At 38.5% G+C, this 21023-nt stretch overlaps 1 protein-coding gene across 1 annotated transcript in view; it reads left to right on the forward strand.

Annotated features, from left to right (window-relative positions):
• The window catches only part of AGTPBP1 (ATP/GTP binding carboxypeptidase 1), a 105865-nt gene that overhangs the window by 62656 nt on the left and 22186 nt on the right, over nucleotides 1-21023 (forward strand). Inside the window, exons 23-25 of the mRNA XM_065406008.1 lie at nucleotides 2274-2405; nucleotides 7406-7582; nucleotides 11395-11555. Of these exons, the coding sequence (XP_065262080.1) occupies nucleotides 2274-2405; nucleotides 7406-7582; nucleotides 11395-11555 (470 nt within the window). The remainder of the gene's footprint in view (nucleotides 1-2273; nucleotides 2406-7405; nucleotides 7583-11394; nucleotides 11556-21023) is intronic.

Here is a 21023-nt window from a genome sequence, read left to right on the forward strand (position 1 = left end):
ATTTCAAAATCATTTTAGCTTTTTGTATAGATACTGTCTCGCTCTCTGTAAAAGAAAACACATTTATAGGTCCTTGCAACTGCTTCAGATGCTTACAAATGTGACTTGGAGGGTTCATCAGAAATTTCTGGAACTATTTCTAGTTGTATTGAACGAGAGCAATCACTTTGGTTAATGCTGCAAAAATATTTAGTTATAACACCCCAGTTTTGATTCTTGAGCCTTTCAGTACTGCCTATCTAGCATTTGTTTGCAGGTGTTGTTGAGTTAGAGGATGGAAAAAAGCCTCATGTTCTGAACATCGGAGTGTTCCCCCCCCCCCCCCGTTAAGACAGTTGTAGTAACAAAAACAGTTGAATTCAGAAAGTTTTAGATATGCTGCGTTGCTAGATTTGAAATTTTCTTTGGAAATGGCTTAGTTTTATGAACTCAAACAGCAATTTGGAACATATGCAATATGCCTAAACTTCACGTTGGTACTTATGTTGTACAGTATATGTGCATAACTACATAAGCCCCCAATCCTGCCAAAATGTATGCATATTCTTAATATTGCACTTGAGTCATCACTTTGAAACCAATGAGATGTCCTTGCAGAATCAGGACCCAATGGTCAAATCATGGTGTCCGTGTAGGGTTTAATGTGGAAGGGAGAGACGGGATTCTCCCAGCCATTTTCGGTCTTCCTCTTTCCACTCTTCCTCTTAGGAAGTCCAGAAGAGAGGAGCTCTAATCCTTATAGGAGGCACATGAGTGTAGAGCTCTTCCCTCAGTCCATGCACATTTTCGTTTTACTTTTCAGTATGCAGTTAAGTTAGCTATGCATATAGACCTCTACCCCGATATAACACGAATTCTGATATAACGCGGTAAAGCAGTGCTCCGGGGGGGTGGGGCTGCGCACTCCAGCGGATCAAAGCAAGTTTGATATAACGCGGTTTCACCTATAACACGGTAAGATTTTTTTGGCTCCCAAGGACAGCGTTATATTGAGGTAGAGGTGTATGTGTAGCAAAGTCTTCCTTAGTTGTGTGGTTTGAGTTCAGGAAAAATTTTCAGTCCATCAAAAATCTAGTGTGCATGCAGCTTTGAAAGGCTCATAACTCCATTTAACCATCTTATTTTTAGTAGAACACTCAAAGGTTCTATAGCAGGATTCTTTTTATGTCAATTTTTTTAACCCCAGCCATTACAGCTGTAGACAAAGTTTTAAAAAAATGTTAAATAGGGTTGAAGAGTAGTTTCTTTCACTCTCCTCCTAGTAAAAAATGACTGCACAGATTGAGTAAAACATAAAAAAATAAGAAAACCTTTGGCAAAGACCAGTTTCTGTCTGACAGATGAGTTTCAGGAAATTATGAGTGAATGAGAACAGGAGTTTGAACAGGATACCACTCTGAAAGCTTAACTCTAGTTACTGGTTGTTGCTATTGCTTCTGCTGTGATAAAAATGTTAGTCATGCACTCTCATAGACTTTAAGCTCAGAAGGGACCATAATGATCTTCTAGTCTGACCTCCTGCAGGCCACAGAATCTCACTCACCCACTCCTGTAACAAACCCCTGACCTATGTCTGAGCTATTGAAGTCCTCAACTTGTGGTTTAAAGACTTCAAGATGCAGAGAATCTTTCAGCAAGTGACCCATGCTGCATAGGAAAGTGAACCCCCCCCCGGGCCTCTGCCAATCTGCCCTGGAGGAAAATTCCTTCCCGACCCCAAATATGGCGATCAGCTAAACCCTGAGCATGTGGGCAAGACTCACCAGCCAGACACCCAGGAAAGAATTCTCTGTAGTAACTCAGATCCCACCCTATCTAGTGTCCCATCACAGGCCATTGGGCATATTTACCGCTAATAGTCAAAGATCAATTAATTGCCAAAATTAGGCTATCCCATCATACCATCCCTTCCATACACTTATCAAGCTTAGTCTTGAAGCCCGATATGACTTTTGCCTCCACTGCTCCCCTTGGAATGCTATTCCAGAACTTCACTCCTCTGATGGTTAGAAACCTTCATCTAATTTCAAGTCTAAACTTCCTGATGGCCAGTTTCAGTTTATTCTGAATTTGCTGAAAAAACAAACAAACTATGCTTTCTTCTTAATAAACAGGTTGATTGTATAATGTGCCTTTCATTTGCTAATGCTGGTGTTTTAGTATGTGTAAATGAATGCAATTAGGATGAGAGATGAGGAAATATATAAAACTTTAAATTATTTGATGCTGTAGCCTGTTTTAAAACATTGCTTTTATTTCTCCAATTTTTGTAGGTTTACTGTGATTATCATGGTCATTCTCGTAAAAAGAATGTATTCATGTATGGCTGCAGCATCAAAGAGACAGTGTGGCACACTAATGTTAGCGCTGCCTCTTGTGACCTGATTGAGGACCTTGGTTATAGGGTGAGTAAAAGTTAAACCTTCAAGTAAGTTGTCAAAGTGTAATTATATCTTGATTTCCTCATGTTGTTACTTCCCACCCCCCAAGTAAGAACAATGTTAATCTGGTGTAAAATGAAAAGGTGCCTATGTACTTATGCTTTGTCAAAGTATTCATCCGCAATAATAGGTGGTGGTTGCTTGTCCCTAGGCTATGTCATTCTCTAGGTACAGGAGATGGTGTGGGGCATCTGCAACATACGACAATTTATGCTTTGGGATTTGTGCAGTAAGACACCTACAGGTGCACAGATAAGTGTTACTGAGTAATATAATTTACTCATAATGCTGGCTCTAAACTAGAAAGTAACGTTTGATTGCTTTAACTTTTCTCTCTCTGAAAAGCGCCATGGGCAACTTTGTTTCCTTGTTTATGCTGTTTTCAAACCTGAGCGACGGTGTCATTGTATAGAGTATGATTACAGTCTCCCTGTGCAATTTGCATGCACAGTATAAAAACAATTCCCTGACTTCCATAATATGTAACAGACTATTTTTTCAGACATTTTTCAAATAACTTCCACAACTTTGTGTACACACCATGCTGCTTTACAACATCTATGCCCACTTAAAACTATCACTATTTTTATGTTTGTGAATGTTCTTGAACATTTAATAGAATAATAGTACTCAAATATCAAAGAACAGGTATATCATTTGTTTACCTTTTTTAAAAAGTCAGTTATAGTATAGATATAATTACCTCAGTATTTGTAGCATTGCATATGCTTCCCTACTTTCTCATATACACAGAATACCTCAGAAATACTACACGTACTAAGAAACATTATTTAATTGGTTTCATTATCTAAGACAATTTGGAAGTGTAAGGGTGACTGCTGTAGTGGGGGGGGGAAGTAAACTTCTGAAAACAGAAAAGCATTCTGGAATCTAGGAAGGTATTTCAACAAAGTAATCAGTAATGTTGTGATACTTAATCTGTAACAGTAGAGCTGTGTATGGTTCTAACAGAGTCCAGGGGTCTAATTATAGCTCTTCTTTCTCTGCCTAGCTTCATGCAAAGTTAATAGAGTGCCAGTCAGAGGAATACTCTTTATATTTCAGGGAGTGCCAAACAGTTGGATTAGATCACTGTCATGTAGCCAGGAAGGGGAAACAAAGAAAAACACCCTGTTCCCTCTGAGAAGGAGGGATGTAGACAAGAGAGTCAATGGTCATAAAATAACAACAAATAATCATTCATTTGACACAGCTGATTGTTTTATCTTTATTCTTCTAATTAAACAAGACAAAATATTTGTCTATATTTCATTAAACAAAAATGAAAGGTAGAAGTAATTCAGCTTTTCAAAACAACATTATTATTAACTGGGCTAACAAACTAAGCAATATTTTAGTAGATTTTTTTGAAAAATGTTAAACTATGAACAGAATTATGAACACTTCCATATTTTAGTATAGCAAACACTTTTATCATACTCTTTATTTATTCACTTCATTGATGGATTTAGATCAGTTATTACAGGCAAGGCTAGTAGCATTGCCTATTATTAAGGCTGCTGATCACTTCCCATTGTTAGATCCTGTTTTCACTTGCTTACAAAACTTTACCCATTCCATCTGAAATTTTCCATGAGGATCTCTGCCTCATCTTAATTATTTTGGAAAAATTCAAACTAAAGAGTTGAGCCATTTTTGATAATGAAGCTAGGGAAAATACATTCTGCTCATATTAAATTTGCGAACTTTTTTTTCTTTTCTTAGAAACTCCTATGCAGGAGCAGAGTCGTGAAATTAGTCAGGGGATGGCCTTTGTGTCAAGGATGTGACTTTTTCTGATCCCCCTGAAAATCTGCCCAAGTTATAAACCTCTGAAAGAGTGCAATTTGCACATGCTTAACAAAGATTTGCTAGAGCTTCACAACTAAATTCCCAGAAGATTCCATGAGCACTAAGCATGCTCCAGTCTGGGGCAGTGAGGAGATTAGCAGAACTGTCTCTGTAATTGTGACTGGGTTGCTGCAGCCTGTGCCAGGTCCAGACCCTGGAACAGAAAGCAGGGTAACTCTCTGGCTCTGTGCCCCTCCTGCTGACACCTAGGTAGCGTGGAAGAGGCACCTAATCTGAATGCAGAGGGAGCAAGAGCTAGACCTGGTGGGAGATTGGAAAGGGGAGGGAATAGATTGGAATAAGGAGTCTGGGGAAGGGTGGGGGTTGGGACTGGAGACTGGCAGGGTTAGGATATGAGGGGAAAACTAGGAGTTGGGGTGGAGGGAGTCTACAGTTGGCTGGGTAACAAGAATCTGACTGGGAGCTGGGTGAGAGGAGACTGGAACTAGGAGCCAGTGGATTGGAGGAGACTGAGACCCAACTAGGAGCCAGGGGGAATACTGGCACTTTCTGGGCAAGGAGACTGGGAACACTGAATAGTTGTTCATTACATGAGCACCATTCATCTTGTGCACTGAAAGAGGCAGAGGTCCTGTGGAAAAAGTAGTATATGATCATGTAATTAGACTGTTTCATACTGCATGCTCACGAGGGGGCTGTATTAAGGTTGCATGGGTAGCCTTAATTCTGGAAATTCCTAACTTTTGAGTGCTTGAATTTGCAGCCATAATGTTCTTTTAATGTAATTTTTGCTGTGTAATATTTCCCAGTGAATTTGGTGTAGAAATCTATTTGATAAGGATTTTTAAATTAAGAGTTCAAAATAACTTTTTTTGCATGGTCACAATGACTATAAAATAATCTTTCCTGAAAATAAGCTTCTTATTGTGTAGTTTCACTGCCACCTTGTGGCAATCACAAATATATACAGGCTTTTTTCTTTTTTACTTTGAGGATGATTTTTTTTTTTTTTTAAAGGAGGCCCAATATCTGCACCTGTTTGCATACCTACTTTTTTCTTCACAGCTGTGCTCACCGATCAGGTGATTGCACTTGTTAGATTCATAACTAGCCATTTACATGTACAAACAGTTATGCATGCTTTTTGGTGCTCAGACGTAAAAAAAAAAAAAAAATCCAAATGCTACTGGATTGTTTCCCTTACAATTTCTTAGCTGTCTGATTATTTACAATTTCATTATCCGCCTCAGTCACTTAAATCTTGTGAATCACTATGAAATTTCAGATACTTGCACCAGTTTTAGTAACAATGTAAGTATTGTTATAGACCAGCCTCTTGAGTTTTTTGACAAGGACTGAAATGTCTGAGCCGAGTCTATATCAGCACTTGAACCATTTGCTAATGAAAATGGGTACAGAATTTTTATAGAAGTGCAGTGTGTCCATATTGCTAGAAATGGAGAGAGTAGTCTATCATATGGCCAAACAAATTAAAATAAGTTGAAAACATATAACTTTTTTGCATCTATCGCATGCAGCAACATATTTTTGACTGAAGTGAAATCATTTCTGTGAACTTTCCAAGAGTGAAGGATAAGAATCAAAGAGAAAAAGACCTGCAAGTGAACAGCTGAAGTTAGTATAATATTTTTCAGCTATAGAAGAATTGAAGATGCCAAATACTGGTTAGCACTTACATTTAAAATATGAGGTTTTGGTGTACATATAACAGTTGAGGTTTGTAGGGTGAGTGGTTATCTCTGGCATAATTTAATACAGCTGCTCCCAGTTTTCTTATATTTAAGGATTGCCGATGCCTTAGGCGATCACCTGATATTTGAAAAGCTATTTTATTAGGTAGGATTTTCAAATCACGTATGAAAATCACTCTCAGGCATCCTTGTTTAAATAAACCCTATGTCAATATTATTTCCCAAGTGGCATAATCCTAATGCAATTTATCTATATAATGTACTCAGTGCTTCAGAGCGCTGGGCTGAAATGTTGCTGAATAGTCTCTTCATAATAGTGCCTTTTTACATACCTTTTTACTCTAGCGATTTTGACTATTGCTTGTAGTTTATTTAGTTAGAACAAATGATATCATCTGAATAAGTCACCAAGTCCATATCAAGTTGATGGCTGTACCTGTGAAAAATAGAGGAATTAATTTAAAGGCGCATTTTTCAAATAAAGCCCCGGTTCAACATAAGCCTGATCCAAAGCTTTTTGAAGTCTATGGAAAGACACCCATTGACTTCAGTGGGCTTCAGATCAGGCCCAAATGCTTACACATATGTTAACTTTCAGCTTATCCATGTTCAACAAAGCACAAATGATAAACTTGCACTGACTTTAAAGTTTAAAATTAAGCGCACATAGTTAAGTGTTTTGGGCCCCAATCTAGCAAACAATTGAAACATGTACATATACACTCACTTAATTAATTAATGGAGATATCCCATCTCCTAGAAATGGAAGGGACCTTGAAAGGTCATCGAGTCCAGCCCCCTGCTTTCACTAGCAGGACCAAGTACTGATTTTGCCCCAGATCCCTAAGTGGCCCCCTTAAGGATTGAACTCACAACCCTGGGTTTAGCAGGCCAGTGCTCAAACCACTGAGCTATCCCTGCCCCCTGTGAATAGTTTTGTTGAAGTTGAATTTATTCATATGCTTTAAAGTTAAACATACACGTAAGAGCTTTGCTGAATCAATGTCAGAAATACTATATAGTATTTTAAAATACAGAACTTCCTATACATTAGACTATTGAAACTGAATATTAATCTAAATTACATTTTCCCTTTTGCACTTCACTCAGCTGCAACAATAAAAACAAATTAGTCATGCATATAGTCAAATCTTTTCTACTAGACACTTCACGTTCTATTTTTTTTATGCACTTGACTCTCACACTATTTTAATAACTGGGTTGCAAACGCTATCAGGGAATTTTTGAAGATGGGGGAAGAATGAATCGGTTGGGTTCTTGGCTTTTTTTTTAAATAATGAAAACATTACTTTGGATGGATTTTGCAAAATCTTTCTTCTTTTTTTTTTTTTTTTGAGATCTGAACTGTCTGATTAATATACTGTGGTTTCACATTTTCGTAAAAATAAATTGAATCTTTTTCAAATTACTATCCTATAGACTCTTCCTAAGATTCTCAGTCACATTGCCCCAACATTCAGCATGAGCAGCTGCAGTTTTGTAGTTGAAAAGTCCAAGGAATCGACAGCACGTGTAGTTGTCTGGAGAGAGATAGGAGTACAAAGGAGTTACACAATGGAGAGCACGTTATGCGGCTGCGATCAGGGCAAATATAAGGTAAAGAAACTAGATGAAGTGAAAGCCTATGTGTGGATTGAGTTTACCTTTTACATTGATATCACTTTCCAAAACCCAGCTTGTCTGTTTTTAAAAAAGGTGCGTGAACATCCTGTTATAGGGCTTTTTACATTATATTGCGCAAAACAGTCTATTTCAATATAATGTAGATTCCTTCATTATTCGTTTGGATCTGTCATTCTAAAAATGTAATGTGCATGTTCTGTTGATTGTCCATATTAACAAGACTATTAATAATCAGTTACCAGTACATTGAACTATTTTAATAGAGACTTCTTGGATACATGACCATTAGCCAGCTTTTGCAATGGGGGGAGCTCTCCTCTTGGTACAATCTGGACTTATCCACCAGACATTAGGTAATGTTGCCTCCAGAACTCTCCCCCATGGCAGCAGAAGGAGGCAGATAAAGCCAAATATTTTCATGCTATTTTAGCAGCTTGCTGTTCAGCAGTGAATAAAATTCGCCTCCTTTCCTGCCTCCCACCCCCAGCACTGTGTTTCCAGTGCAGCGCAAGCCTATTGCCCTATGCCTTTTTTTTTGCGCAGCAGTTACCCAACAACAGTTAAATATTGCTAAAAAGTACAACCAGTAGAAAAGAGTGGATGACCTGAAGCCTCCTTCATCTTCTTTCCGTTCCCACAGTGCCTCAAACATTGCTGCAGGCTGAAGCAGAGAGGCAAGCTGAAGCAGGCTTAGAAAGTAAATGACCCCTGAATGCCAAAACATCCCACACAGTAGCTTCTCCTTTTTGCAAGCAGACCTCAGCCATGTTGAACAGGTGGACCAGAAGGCTGCAAACCAGGAAGACAGTAGACAGTGAGGTATAATTATCCTATTCCAGCACGCCAAACCAGGCTCTCTTGGCCTATTGACAAAGCACACACCTCAGCAGGCTTCTCAGTAGGCCCATGTAGAGTACATTAATTCCTACTTCGTACTAGGTACACAAGTGTCCCTATGATAGGTTGGTTCCAAAATATTTCCTGACCACCTTCTGTGGTCCTGAGATGGGGATGCTTTTAGGGTTCCTATCGATAATAGTGCATCCAGGAGTCCCACAAACCAAAAATCTTCAGAATACTTTTTAGATAAATAAGGTAAAGTATGGGATGCCAAACTGAAATTTAAGTAAATTAACTTCCAAAGGCCTCAGATCAGTCCTCAGGTAAAAAAAGAGTAGAAATCAAATGGAAAATCTATCCAGTTGAGTCATACTGAGAAATCAGTTATCCAGAAAGGAAAACCCCTTCATGCTTATTACAAACCAACCAAGAAAATCAAATCCCTGCACAATAATCTTTTCTTTGGAGTCAGTGCAATGAGAGAGATTTCCATCTTCCTATGAAGGCAAAGAGGACATCTGGGATGCCTGGCCTTTAGAAATGCCGACTCTCGTTATGAGAAGGAAATAATGAGATTCATCTGGCAGCTTAAGATCAATTGATAGAACAAGAAAGAGGCAAAAGTCTTCCAAGAAAAAGTACAGAAAGAGTGTGTTCCTCATCTAACTTGTCTTCTACTGAGAAATGAGTGATGTCAGGATTTCAGATGAATGAAGTAATGGTAGAAACATAAAAAAATCTCCAAATGTATCCCATTCAGTGCTGAAAAAGGAAATTATCTTCCTAAAAAGAGGAAAGATCTTGACAGCTCAGACCAAAAGGCAGACACATTCCCTCAAATATCTGAACAGTATGATCTTCCCCCTCTCATAACTTTAGAAGCATCACCAAATTCAAATGTGAGTATCTATCAAAGCTTAAAGAGACGCATTCAAAAATTCTATCCTGTGTTGAGGGAAAAGATGGAGTATCCTTGCCAGAGATGATGCAGAAGTAGCCTCCCTTCTAAAGAAGATGGGTATCCCATCAAACTATGAATTTGTATTCTGAAACCCCACTGATAGGAAGGTGGAATCCTCAGTCAGGAAGGAAGTCAAGTCCATTTTATTTGAAGCTTTCTTATCTGAAGTTGAAATAATGCTTGAGAGAAATGTGTCTGGACACAACCTTGTTTTAGCGGATTCAGTGAATTCTCTACAGTGTGTAGCTAGATCCATGGTCACAGCTATTGCTAGAGTTATCTGGGCATGGAAAATGAATACCCAGACAAAACAACTAATGACCATGTCTGAATGCTCTGGATGAAAGCTATTCAAAGAGCCACTGTATAAGATGGTTATTTAAGCAATAGCAAGAGGAAAACTACCTACCGTCAGTAACTTCAAGACATTCTAAAAAGGTAATGTAATCTGAACTACAGACACTACTCCTTTTCATACTGGCAAATACAATTGACAGATCATAAACACTTTCTCAGGAATATGGCTTCACTATTATTGGTAGAAAATTCTTAATGTCTGGGAGTCATGATACCGACTCAGAAAAGGGAAGGCTTTTAAAGAAGAAGCAAAGATTCTTTGAACAATAGAAGTACTTCTATATGAACGGCAACCAAGTTAAGCTCTTGAAGATGCTCATATCTTACAGCCTATTCTGACTAAGGTTCTGAGAACAGTGGGGGTGGGAGGGAGAGCACATGACTAGAAATACTACCTCACTGGTCCAGGAGCCCCTTGTTTTCCGGTATTTGATATGGCAATGGAACCCCTGGTGAACGAACCATTATAGGAAGACTCTTCTCTGCCAAAGGCAATCATTTTCCTGGCCCCTGGTATCTTGAAACCAGTTGCCTGAAATCTGAGTGCCAACAACAAAGTAAAAAGGGTTATTCATCCAAAGCAGTCTCCACCTTAGTTATAGCAAAGAAAAATTCATGCAGCACATTAAATGCCACATCTGAAAGAAAAATAATATACATTTGTAAAGAACGGAATATAGTATGAGACTTCATCTAGCCCAAATTCTACACATCCAAAATTACCTCCAGACAGCTGAGCCTGGGTTTGAAAAGAAACTCGATAATGATTATAAGAATTATATGTAATAGCAATTGCAAAAATTCAAAGGATCAGATTGCAGAACAGACATTTATTTTCCCTGCATCCTTAATTAAACTAAACCGTACCTTGCTCCATCAACATCCATGTGAAACAATCTTTGCTGACTGAAGCAGACTTTTGAGCCCATCACTTCCTAGAAATCAAGAGAGTATTCACTGTAGCAATAACTTTGGACTGAAAAATTTCAGTTTGGCAACTGTGCAATACTGCTCTATGAAAGAGTTAAGTATGATAGTTTCTATTAATTCTTATTCATGAATTATTAAAATGAATTATTTATTCATTCATTCTTGGTAAGCAATAATTTTGCAAATTAGTTTTTAAACAAATTGGTGTATTTTACTGAATTTTATACACCCGGAATATACTCATTTTTTTTTTCATTCTGACAGAACTTCCTGAAGAAAATTCTTTTAGATTAAAATTTAAATACTGTAAATTCAGTTTCTGTGAAAAATGACTTAATATTCAACTGTTCTTCCTTTCCGTTAATGAATTACAGAAGACTGATAAACTGTGATTTAAGAATCTATGATCTCTCTTCAGTGCTACGTGTGTAACCCCCATTTGCATCGATGGGAATTAAGCTCCGGCACAGAGAGCAGAATATACCTCTGAGATACTGAAGTCTTCTAGAAATGGCCATTCTATCCAAGATGAAAATTAACCTTTGAGTTTTGTAAATTCCTGCTTTCTAAGCATTTATGTAAAAATTCTTGTCTGCATTTCACAGCTAATTTGGAGCAAACTATTGTAAAATATAACAAAATACTGGAATGTGGTTATAAGCTAATAGAGTGTATCTGTATTTTATTTCATGCATAGGGGTTACAGATAGGGACACGAGAACTGGAAGAGATGGGAGCCAAATTCTGTGTTGCCTTACTGCGTTTGAAAAGACTGACCTCTCCACTGGAATTCAATCTGCCTTCTAGCCTCCTTGACATTGAAAATGAGTTGATTGAATCAAGCTGTAAAGTAACAAGGTAAAACAAATTAATTGCATTTGTCTTTCCAAAGAAATAAATTATCCATACAGTGTCTAAAACATTAAAAAATCAGGCAAAAGCTTACACAAATGAAGGTTTTAAAAATGTTTAGAATGTGTCCTATTGTCACAAGTGTCATGTACGTTATTAAATGTTGAAAGGTTTTATTATTTCATATTGTAAAAAAAAAAAAAAAAAGGTTTGACTACATTTGAAGCAAACTGGAATATCAGATAGCTTGAGAGAACAAAAAAACAAATTGGTAATTATGGGCCAGATTTGTTAGTGTAAACGTGTACAGCTCCATTGACTTCTGTGCCAGTTTACCCCAGTGGATGATTTGGTTCCATAATTCTAATTCACCTAGGGACTGTATGCTTCAGTCATTGTTTACTATCAATAAAAGGTCTGTGTGGAAGTGTTAATGGATAAAACCCATGGATGTTTCTACAGTTCAGTGGAGGCACTATAATTGATATTTTATTGAAGTGAATTAGTATGGGGGAAGTTAACTTCACAATTCTGCTGTTTTGTGTTTTGACACTAGACAATTCCATCTAAGGTTGGGTTGCCAGAATGGTATTACAATGGCTTAAATTGAGCTGGTTTCTCTTTGCAAGAGAAAAAGACACACGCTTTCAGTTTTAAACAAAAATATTGCAGAGTACAGCAAAAATGTGGCAAAAACCTATAGAAACTTGATCTGCGCCTCTCCCTCCCCAATGATTTCCCCCCGGTCCCTGGTATTGGGACAGTCACTTGAAGAATCCTGTTGGATATATTTCAGTAAGAGGCTTTTAGTTTTCTGTAAGCAAACTGTCATAGTAACAGGTTCTGTGCCTGACAATCTCTGTAGGGGGAAGGTGCAGTTCTTCCATCCCTTAATGAGGGCACACAGGGTGAGATGCTATTCTGACTTTGCTAATGGACTTAGCAAATGCCCATTGAGTATGCTCATTATAAATAAAGACTAGCTTTTAAATTCTTTCTTCCTCCCCTCCCCAGTTGTAGCATGGATTACTAGAGACAAACTAGTTTTGGAGGTTGTCTAATGAATTTAAGAAAAGTCTGGAGTTTGATTAGTTTCATTTCTTTTTATTAGAAAATGTCTGTCTTCCCCTCCTCTTATCTTCCCATAATTCAGAAACCACTAAATGGAGTTTCCTCAAACTTTCTATTCTTAGCGTCAGCTCAAAGGAAAATATTTTGGAAAGCTTTATCCCAAACAATACTCTTTAATGAAAACAGATTATAATAGAAATATATTAACATTAATTACAGCTTTTGTGAAAGCTGTAACTGCTACTTACCTAGTGGTTTTTATTCAAGGATCTCAAAGTGCTTTACAGTTTGTTAAATCCTGCAATATCCCGGTGAGCTAGGGACATGTTTTATAATTACAACCATTTTACAGATGGGTAAACTGAAACATAGGGGTTAAGTGATATCTTACCCACAGTTGCAAAGGAAATCCGTGGAAGAGGTTTTCATATGGAAGTATGTGGCGTTTAGTTCATGTATTATAAAACTTCTATTGTTTTACTCTGTTTAAAAATGTAGTTTTGTTTGAATATAATCAGTACTTACACAATCCTAAAGTAACAATAATCTTATAACCAGATTAAATCACTGAAGTATAATTTGACGTGTAAATGATATCACTTTGAGTAACCATTAATAAATGTGTGAAGAAAAAGCATTTATGGGTAGTCTGGTACTCTATAGCTTTGAGGTGCATTTTCCTTCATGAAATATTCTCTGCAGATCCCTCTTGTAGGAGTTTGTATGCTATGCCTCACAATCAATGGAATTATTTAAAGCAACAAACTCTTAGGAGATATGTGTATGGACCATGGGTTAAAGAATACTTTTCCCCATTAATGGTCTTTCTCCATCTGCTAAGCAAAAGCAGTCACAAAACATTGATTTTCATCTCTTGTTTTGATTGGTGCCTTTTTAATAAAATAAATAGTAGGGTATATAATGGCTATTAATAGTTTTGTACTAATTTTCAATGTTTTTAGTTCATCTAAGGTTTCAATTCTATTCAAACTATCAAAATGTTGCATCTCAAAGTGCTTGGGCTTTAAAAAAAAATGCTTTTTTGCAATAGTTGCAGGGTTATCTTTGACTAGACATGTTAGACACCTGAGGTGAAGGCAATGATTTCAAGAGGGCTAGTCTTTCAATTTTTTACCAGTTTACTATTACCAAACCGCTAACCGAAGATTTCAGTTGTTTGCTAAATGTACAGTGGAAACTGAAGCTAGTTTTATGAAGGAACAAAGGAGGCAAACTTAAAAGCGACTGGTATTCTCTGATTATATTGCCTCTCCGATTCAAACAGACCCTCCCTTCTCTTATTTGGAGAATTTATGTACTTGGCTGAGATAGAGAGGAACTGAAGACAGGTAATTGGAAGGACAGGCTTTTCTTAACTGTGATTTGAAGTGGTTAGACCAATGGTCAGTTTGTGCATGCCACCTACTTGTTCATGGCTTTAAACAGTTCCACGGCTCATAAGATACACGATATTCTACAGTATGGGTCTGCAGAAGCAATATAAAACCTTCCTCTTAGCTAGCTCAAAGTGATTACAGTTTGAGGTGGATGAGACCAAGAATGTCAGGTCATTGACAACAAGGAGATATTAGGAAAAGAAAAGAAAAGGAGGATTACTGGGGGAAAAATATTTGGAAGGAGAGGAGAGGTGATAGGCCCCCAGGGAATGGGAGACTGTTCTAGGGGGCAGCTTGATAGAAGGCATAAAGTAGAGAGAGTAAACAATAAGGAGTGTCAGGTGACGAGCAGAAGATGGCGTTAGCAGTGCCATTGTGAATAGACTGGAGAAGGGAGAGATGTAAAAGAGCAGATCAGGAAGAATGCTGTATTGGCAAGGTGAGAGAGTACCAAGTTGTGGACGAGGGTTTTAGCAGTGGGAACAGTGAAGGGGAAGGGTGAACTTGGTATGCTTAAGTAAAAAGACTTAGCAGAAGATAAATGGAGAAATCAAAGGCTATTACATAGAGGTTCCAAGCATGAGAGGCAGGAGGGATAGCAAAGCTATCTAGAGTGGTAGAGAAGGGAGGTAGAAAAGAGTGATAAGGAGAAAAGGAGTGTTCAGTTTCAGGGAGAGTGAATTTGATATAGTACTGGGATCCAAAAAAAATGTCTGAGAAACATTTGGAGATGGTGGACTAGACGGGGGAAAGAAATAGATTTGGTTTGGGACTCAACTGCAGTGATATCTCTTACGCAACTACTTAGGACTGACAAAAACTGGTGATTTGCTGGGAGTGGACATCAAATTGAGATGAAGCAGAACTGTGCTCCAGTGTCCCTAACAGTACTGAATAGTCTATTAGAACAGGAGGTTGCCTAATATAATTTCTTGCACAGGATTCACTGTAGTTTGTATCTGAATCAATGGGAGTGTATGTGCTGATCAAGAGTGGGTGTAGAGGGAACACAAGAAAACAAAGGCAATGTGCTCCAGTGGATAATTCTGCCTTATCTATTTAAATATTAAATTTAGAGATTGTTTCTTTATACAGTATTGTTTGTATAGTGGCCACCATGATGTGGCCTTGATTTCAGTTGGGGTCACTAGGCATGACCATAATATGAACAGTAATAGCAGTGTCCAAAAAGACAAACAGGGAAGAGAATGAGGATCAAATAAAGTAGTCGTCAGCAAGGTGAGAGGCCACAGAAGTTCAGAGTCTTCCTGGCTAGTGCACAATGCCTTTTCTGTGCCATCAAGATCTCTTGCAGGCTGGTGGGGAGGGAGGGAATTCACCCTCGTGATGGAAACAGCCTGCCCTCCCCAACCTCCCTTTGGGGATCAAGCCAGTGGAGGACTGCATATTATTGTCTACAAAATACAGTAATTGTTTATTTAAACAATTTAAACTTAAGATTTTAAATTTGCAGAAACAATATAAATCATGTCTTCCATCATGTTTGCTTAATTGTGTAACACAGAGAAAGGGTTAGGATGACCTGAAGAGTAGAGTTAATTGCAGCTACAAAACACATTAGAACAGTAGGTCACTGGAAAGGTCATTTAGTCTTCATCCATGTAAACCCACAGAGTGGCAAATGATATTTACAATCTGTCAGTTTCTAGTTATTGTGCAGTTACATCATTAAAACTACCATAAATATAACCTGTTAGAAGTTTGAGGTTTACTTTCCTTTGAACAGAGTACATTTAAATCAGGAGGCAATTAAAGAAAGATAAACCTCTTCAATAAAATGAAACAGTAATGTTTTTATGTTTGGGATGCCTTTATTTATTCTATTTAATTTTAAGTGTTCACTCTATTGACATAATTTCTACAGAAAACATCTTGTAAGATTTTCAGGAGATTAAAAGTGCAATTGAGTGTGTTGGCTGTAACCTCTAAAACATCTGAAATGATTCTATGCATATGTTTTCACTGCATGTTAACCATGAGGTAAAAAATTGCAGGGTTAGTTAACCCATTATAGTCTAATTTATGAGTATGTGACCACATGTACTGTGCTGTCACTTCCTCCACCTTATTCCTGAGGGCATTCTGCACCAAAAAATTAAAAATTCTGCGCACAATATTTTAAAATTCTGCACATTTTATTTGTCAAATAAATGTGGAAGCTCCAGCATGGCATTGGGGAGCACAGGCTACTGGCTGCACAGAGGTGGGAGATCACTGTGTAGCTCCCCCCGGGACATGGACTCAGCGGTGAGGCTGCACCCAACCCTGACACAGTGCAAGGACCCAGCCTCCCCCAGAAACACCCCAGAGCCCTGCCCTTCTGTCCCAGGTGTGGGCAGGCAGGCTCAGCAAGGCAGGATCCAGGCGTGGAAGGGCATATGGGCGGGGGGGATCCAGGTATGGGTTGAAAGGGTTCTGTGTGGGGCAATCTGGGTGCAGGAGGCTCAGTGGGGGATCTGCGTGCGGAGTGGATCTGGATGCACAGGGGCTTGTTGCAGGGTTCTGGGTGCAACGGTAATGGGACTCTGCAGGGGGGTCCAGGTGAAGGTGGTTGTGGCTCAGCAGAAGGGGTGTCTGGATGTGGGGGGGATAGAGCTCGTCAGGGGGTCTGGGAGTGGTGGGGTCCAGATGCTGGGGGAGTGGGGCTCAGTGGGGTGAGGATCCAGATGCAGCTGGTTGGGGCTTGATATGGTGGGGGTGCGGGTGGCTTGTCAGGATGGTTCAGGTGCAGGGGAAATGGGGCTGATCAGGGAAGTTCTGAGTGTAGGGGGGATGAGGCTCGGCGGGAGGGTCTGGGTATGAGGGGGTCTGTATGCATGGGGGTTGCTCGGATGGGGGAGCAGCTCCCTGTACAGTGATCCCTCCTCCTGCAGCTGAGGAGCTGGCGCAGGGTAAGAGCCACCAGCTAGGTCTTCCCCAGTCCTGCCCCCTGCCCCACAGTGATTTACCTCTCTACCAGCTGCCTTGGGCACCCGAAACATACTGTTGGGGGTGGGGGTGGTCACATGACTGGTCTTGTGGCTTCCTTTTGCTTCCCCATCAGAAAGTCATTTTTCTGTGGGAAAGCAAAGAAATCTGTGGGGGACATCAATTCTGTGCAGAATTCCCCTAGGAATACCACCTGCACTGGCTCTGTATCTGACTGTGACAAGCAACACAGTTATCTGCGTGCAGATCCCAAAATGTGTAGCAACATGCTTTGTTTTAGATATAGCAAATACTAATCAGAAGAGGAACTGAAATGAACTAAAATGACAGAAAAGCATGAGTCAAATGAAAGCAGCCATTAATTACAAAATAACTAATTCTCAAGATATGCATGGTAAGAAAAGTGGAGAAAGGAAAGTTCTTTTAAAACCTTGCACTTTTCTATCTTCATTTAGCTTTAAATGACAAAAAGGCATAGCCAACTAATTGACTATACTTGTGGTTCAGTATTAAGAATGTTCAAGAGACTAAATAACCAAGCTCAGCCAAATTTATTGGCTAAAGATAAAGCAATACAGTACAGGAAAGAGAGAGTTAATCCATTACCAGTCCTACCCAGGAGGCAGTCTCGCAATGTGTTCGGTTCACCTTACACAGAAGATGTGCTTCCCAAAAGCCCCCTTAAACTCACAATCTTTTATAGATGGCTGTTTACAAGTTACAGAACGCTGTTCACCATGCTTAAAGTTTAATTGGCCAGATTGTGCCATTTTTGTCTTTGGTGCCTCCATGTAGTTTCCGATCTTTTGTTTGAATATTAAATTCCAAATGCTAAAAGGCATGAAGATACTCCCTAACAGAGAACATTCATACATTTACATTATTCATACATACACGACATTGTACCTTAAGACTAGTCCATCTACTTTTTGACAGTTATTGTATTTGCTTAAGCCAGGAGTTGAGCTATTCTTGTCCCTGGGCATCGTAGGATGTATGCCTTAGCTTAAGAGTGCAAGAATAGTCATAGTACAGTTTAGCATGATTACACCCCCCCACACACGCATGCATTATAATAATGCAATGGGCATAATACATATTAATGTGTTGTGTGTGAATGTGTGTGTAACCTACATACATTGGCTAACAACCTTCAAAAGAGGCTAACAAGGTGTTAAATGGTTCGCAGCTTGGGGTCTTCCTTGTAACTCAGGGTGAGGTGTTGTCTCCCTGTGTGGCACTGATAGAGGTGTATGGATGACTGAATTCAGTTAAGTCTGCCGTGAAGAACAAAACTTATGTGATACAATGACACTGAGGTCGGCTGAGGCACTCAAGCTAACATCCTGATTTAAATGAAAAATGGTTTAGGCATTTTCAGTGAAGGGAGCTCAACTCTGGAACTTGCTTGCCCCACTGCTGTTTCAGAGGCTAAATTTGTTGATCTTCAGGTCACTCTGCAAAACTCCTCTCTTTTCCCAGGGTTTTTGGGGAAAAACTGAGTGGGTTTTTTTAAATGTGGAGAGAGTCCTGATTTGAGAGGATTTTATATTTTGTACATTGGTTATAATATGTTTAATATTTTACAGGGTTGTCAAGCAATTAAAAAAATTAATCACGATTAATCGCGCTGTTAAACAATAGTAGAATACCATTTATGTAAATATTTTTGGATGTTTTCTACATTTTCAAATATATTGATTTCTATTACAACACAATACAGAGTGTACAGTGCTCACTTTATATTTATTTTTGATTACAAGTATTTGCACTGTAAAAAAACAAAAGAAATAGTATTTTTCAATTCACCTAATACAAGTACTGTAGTGCAATCTCTTGATCATGAAAGTTGAACTTACAAATGTAGAATTATGTACAAAAAAAACTGCACTCAAAAATAAAACGTAAAGCTTCAGAGCTTACAGGTCCACTCAATTCTACTTCAGCCAATCACTCAGCCAAACAAGTTTGGTTAAAATTTGCAGGAGATACTGCTGCCCGCTTCTTGTTTAAAATGTCACCTGAAAGTGAGAACAGGCGTTCACATGGCACTGTTGTAGCCAGCGCCGCAAGATACATACGTGCCAGATGCGCTAAATATTCATATGTCCCTTCATGCTTCAGCCACCATTCCAGAGGACATGCATCCATGCTGATGATGGGTTCTGCTTGATAACGATCCAAAGTAGAGCAGACTGACGCATGTTCATTTTCATCCTCTGATTCAGATGCCACCAGCAGAAGGTTGATTTTCTTTTTTGATGGTTCAGGTTCTGTAGTTTCCATATCTGAGTGTTGCTCTTTTAAGTCTTCTGCAAGCATGCTCCACACCTCGTCCCTCTCAGATTTTGGCCAGCACTTCAGATTTTTAAACCTTGTGTTGAGTGCTGTAGCTATTTTTAGAAATCTCACATTGGTACCTTCTTTGCATTTTGTCAAATCTGCTGTGAAAGTGTTCTTAAAACGAACATGTGCTGGTTCATCATCTGAAATATATGGCAGAATGCAGGTAAAACAGAACAGGAGACATACAATTCTCCCGCAAGGAATTCAGTCACAAATGTAATTAACGCATTATTTTTTTAACGAGCATCATCAGTATGGAATCATGTCCTCTGGAATGGTGGCTGAAGAATGAAGGGGCATACGAATGTTTAGTATATCTCACATTTAAAAACCTTGCAACACCAGCTACAAAAGTGCCATGCGAACGCCTCTTCTCACTTTCAGGTGACATTATAAACAAGAAGTGGGCAGCAGTATCTGCTGCAAATTTTAACCAAACTTGTTTGTCTGAGGGATTGGCTGAAGTAGGATTGATTGGACTTGTAGGCTCTAAAGTGTTCCATTGTTTTATTTTTGAATGCAGTTACTTTTTTGTACATAATTTTACGTTTGTAAGTTCAACTTTCATGTTAAAGAGATTGCACTATAGTATAGTATTAGATGAATTGAAAAAAGCTATTTATTTTGTTTTTTACAGTCCAAATATTTGTAATCAAAAATAAATATAAAGTGAGCACTGTACACTTTGTAGTCTATGTTGTAATTGAAATCAATACATTTGAAAATGTAGAAAACATCCAAAAATATTTAATAAATTTCAATTGGTATTCTATTGTTTAACAGTGCGATTAATCACGATTAATTTTTGGAGCTAATTGTGTGAGTTAACTGCGATTAATCAACAGCCCTAATATTTTATACTTGTTCCTAGAGTTCCAGGTGGATGTATTTTAAAATAAATCTAAATAGAGCACTTCAGAGATATGCAAAGCTTCACTTATGGCCTATGCTTTTTGTATAGAATGTATGGAACAAATGATCAGAGCTGATTGTTGGCGGAAGGATGCCTGTGTATATGGACTAGAACCTCAGCTGATGTAAATAGGTGTTGCTCCATTAACTTCAATGAAGCTATATTGATTTACACCAGTTGAGGTTATGGCACATAAAAGCTTGAAATAAATGTCATAGTTGCCCAAAACAGGTAGATCCATCCCTGTGACAGAGCTTTAGGATCTGATTTTCAAAAGTGAGCAGGAGTTCTGAACCACAAAGCAGTTCTAAGTGAAATCACTGGGTGACATTCTGTGGCCAGTGTTATACAGAAGGACAAACTAGATGATTTTAATGGTCTTTTTCTGTTCTTAAAATTATATATTTGCTGAAACCTACTTTTTCTAAATTAAATGATGCAGTTGTCTGTTCTTTCCCCCCCATAAGGTTTTAGTCAATAATATTCTTAAACTTTTGTCCCTAAATGTTCAAAAATCACTACTGACTTTGAGTGCCTAAGTTTTGGAGTGCCTGATTTTCAGAAAGAGTCCTGACTTCAGAAGGTGCTGTGTACTAGCCTTCTGCAAATTAAACTCCTTTAAGGTGTCTCAGGTTGTGCCCCCAAAATACTAGTTACTCTTGAAAATTTAAATTAAAAAAATCAGATATTACCAGAAGTGTCAAAAACTCTCTATTCTCTATTTTCTTTTATCCCAGAACAAGTTTTCACAGCCAAATTATTCCTTGAAACTCTTTTCAGTGGAAATATTGATTGTTT

Source organism: Emys orbicularis, chromosome 6 (genome assembly GCF_028017835.1).
Source record: "Emys orbicularis isolate rEmyOrb1 chromosome 6, rEmyOrb1.hap1, whole genome shotgun sequence".
Taxonomy (NCBI): domain Eukaryota; kingdom Metazoa; phylum Chordata; order Testudines; family Emydidae; genus Emys; species Emys orbicularis.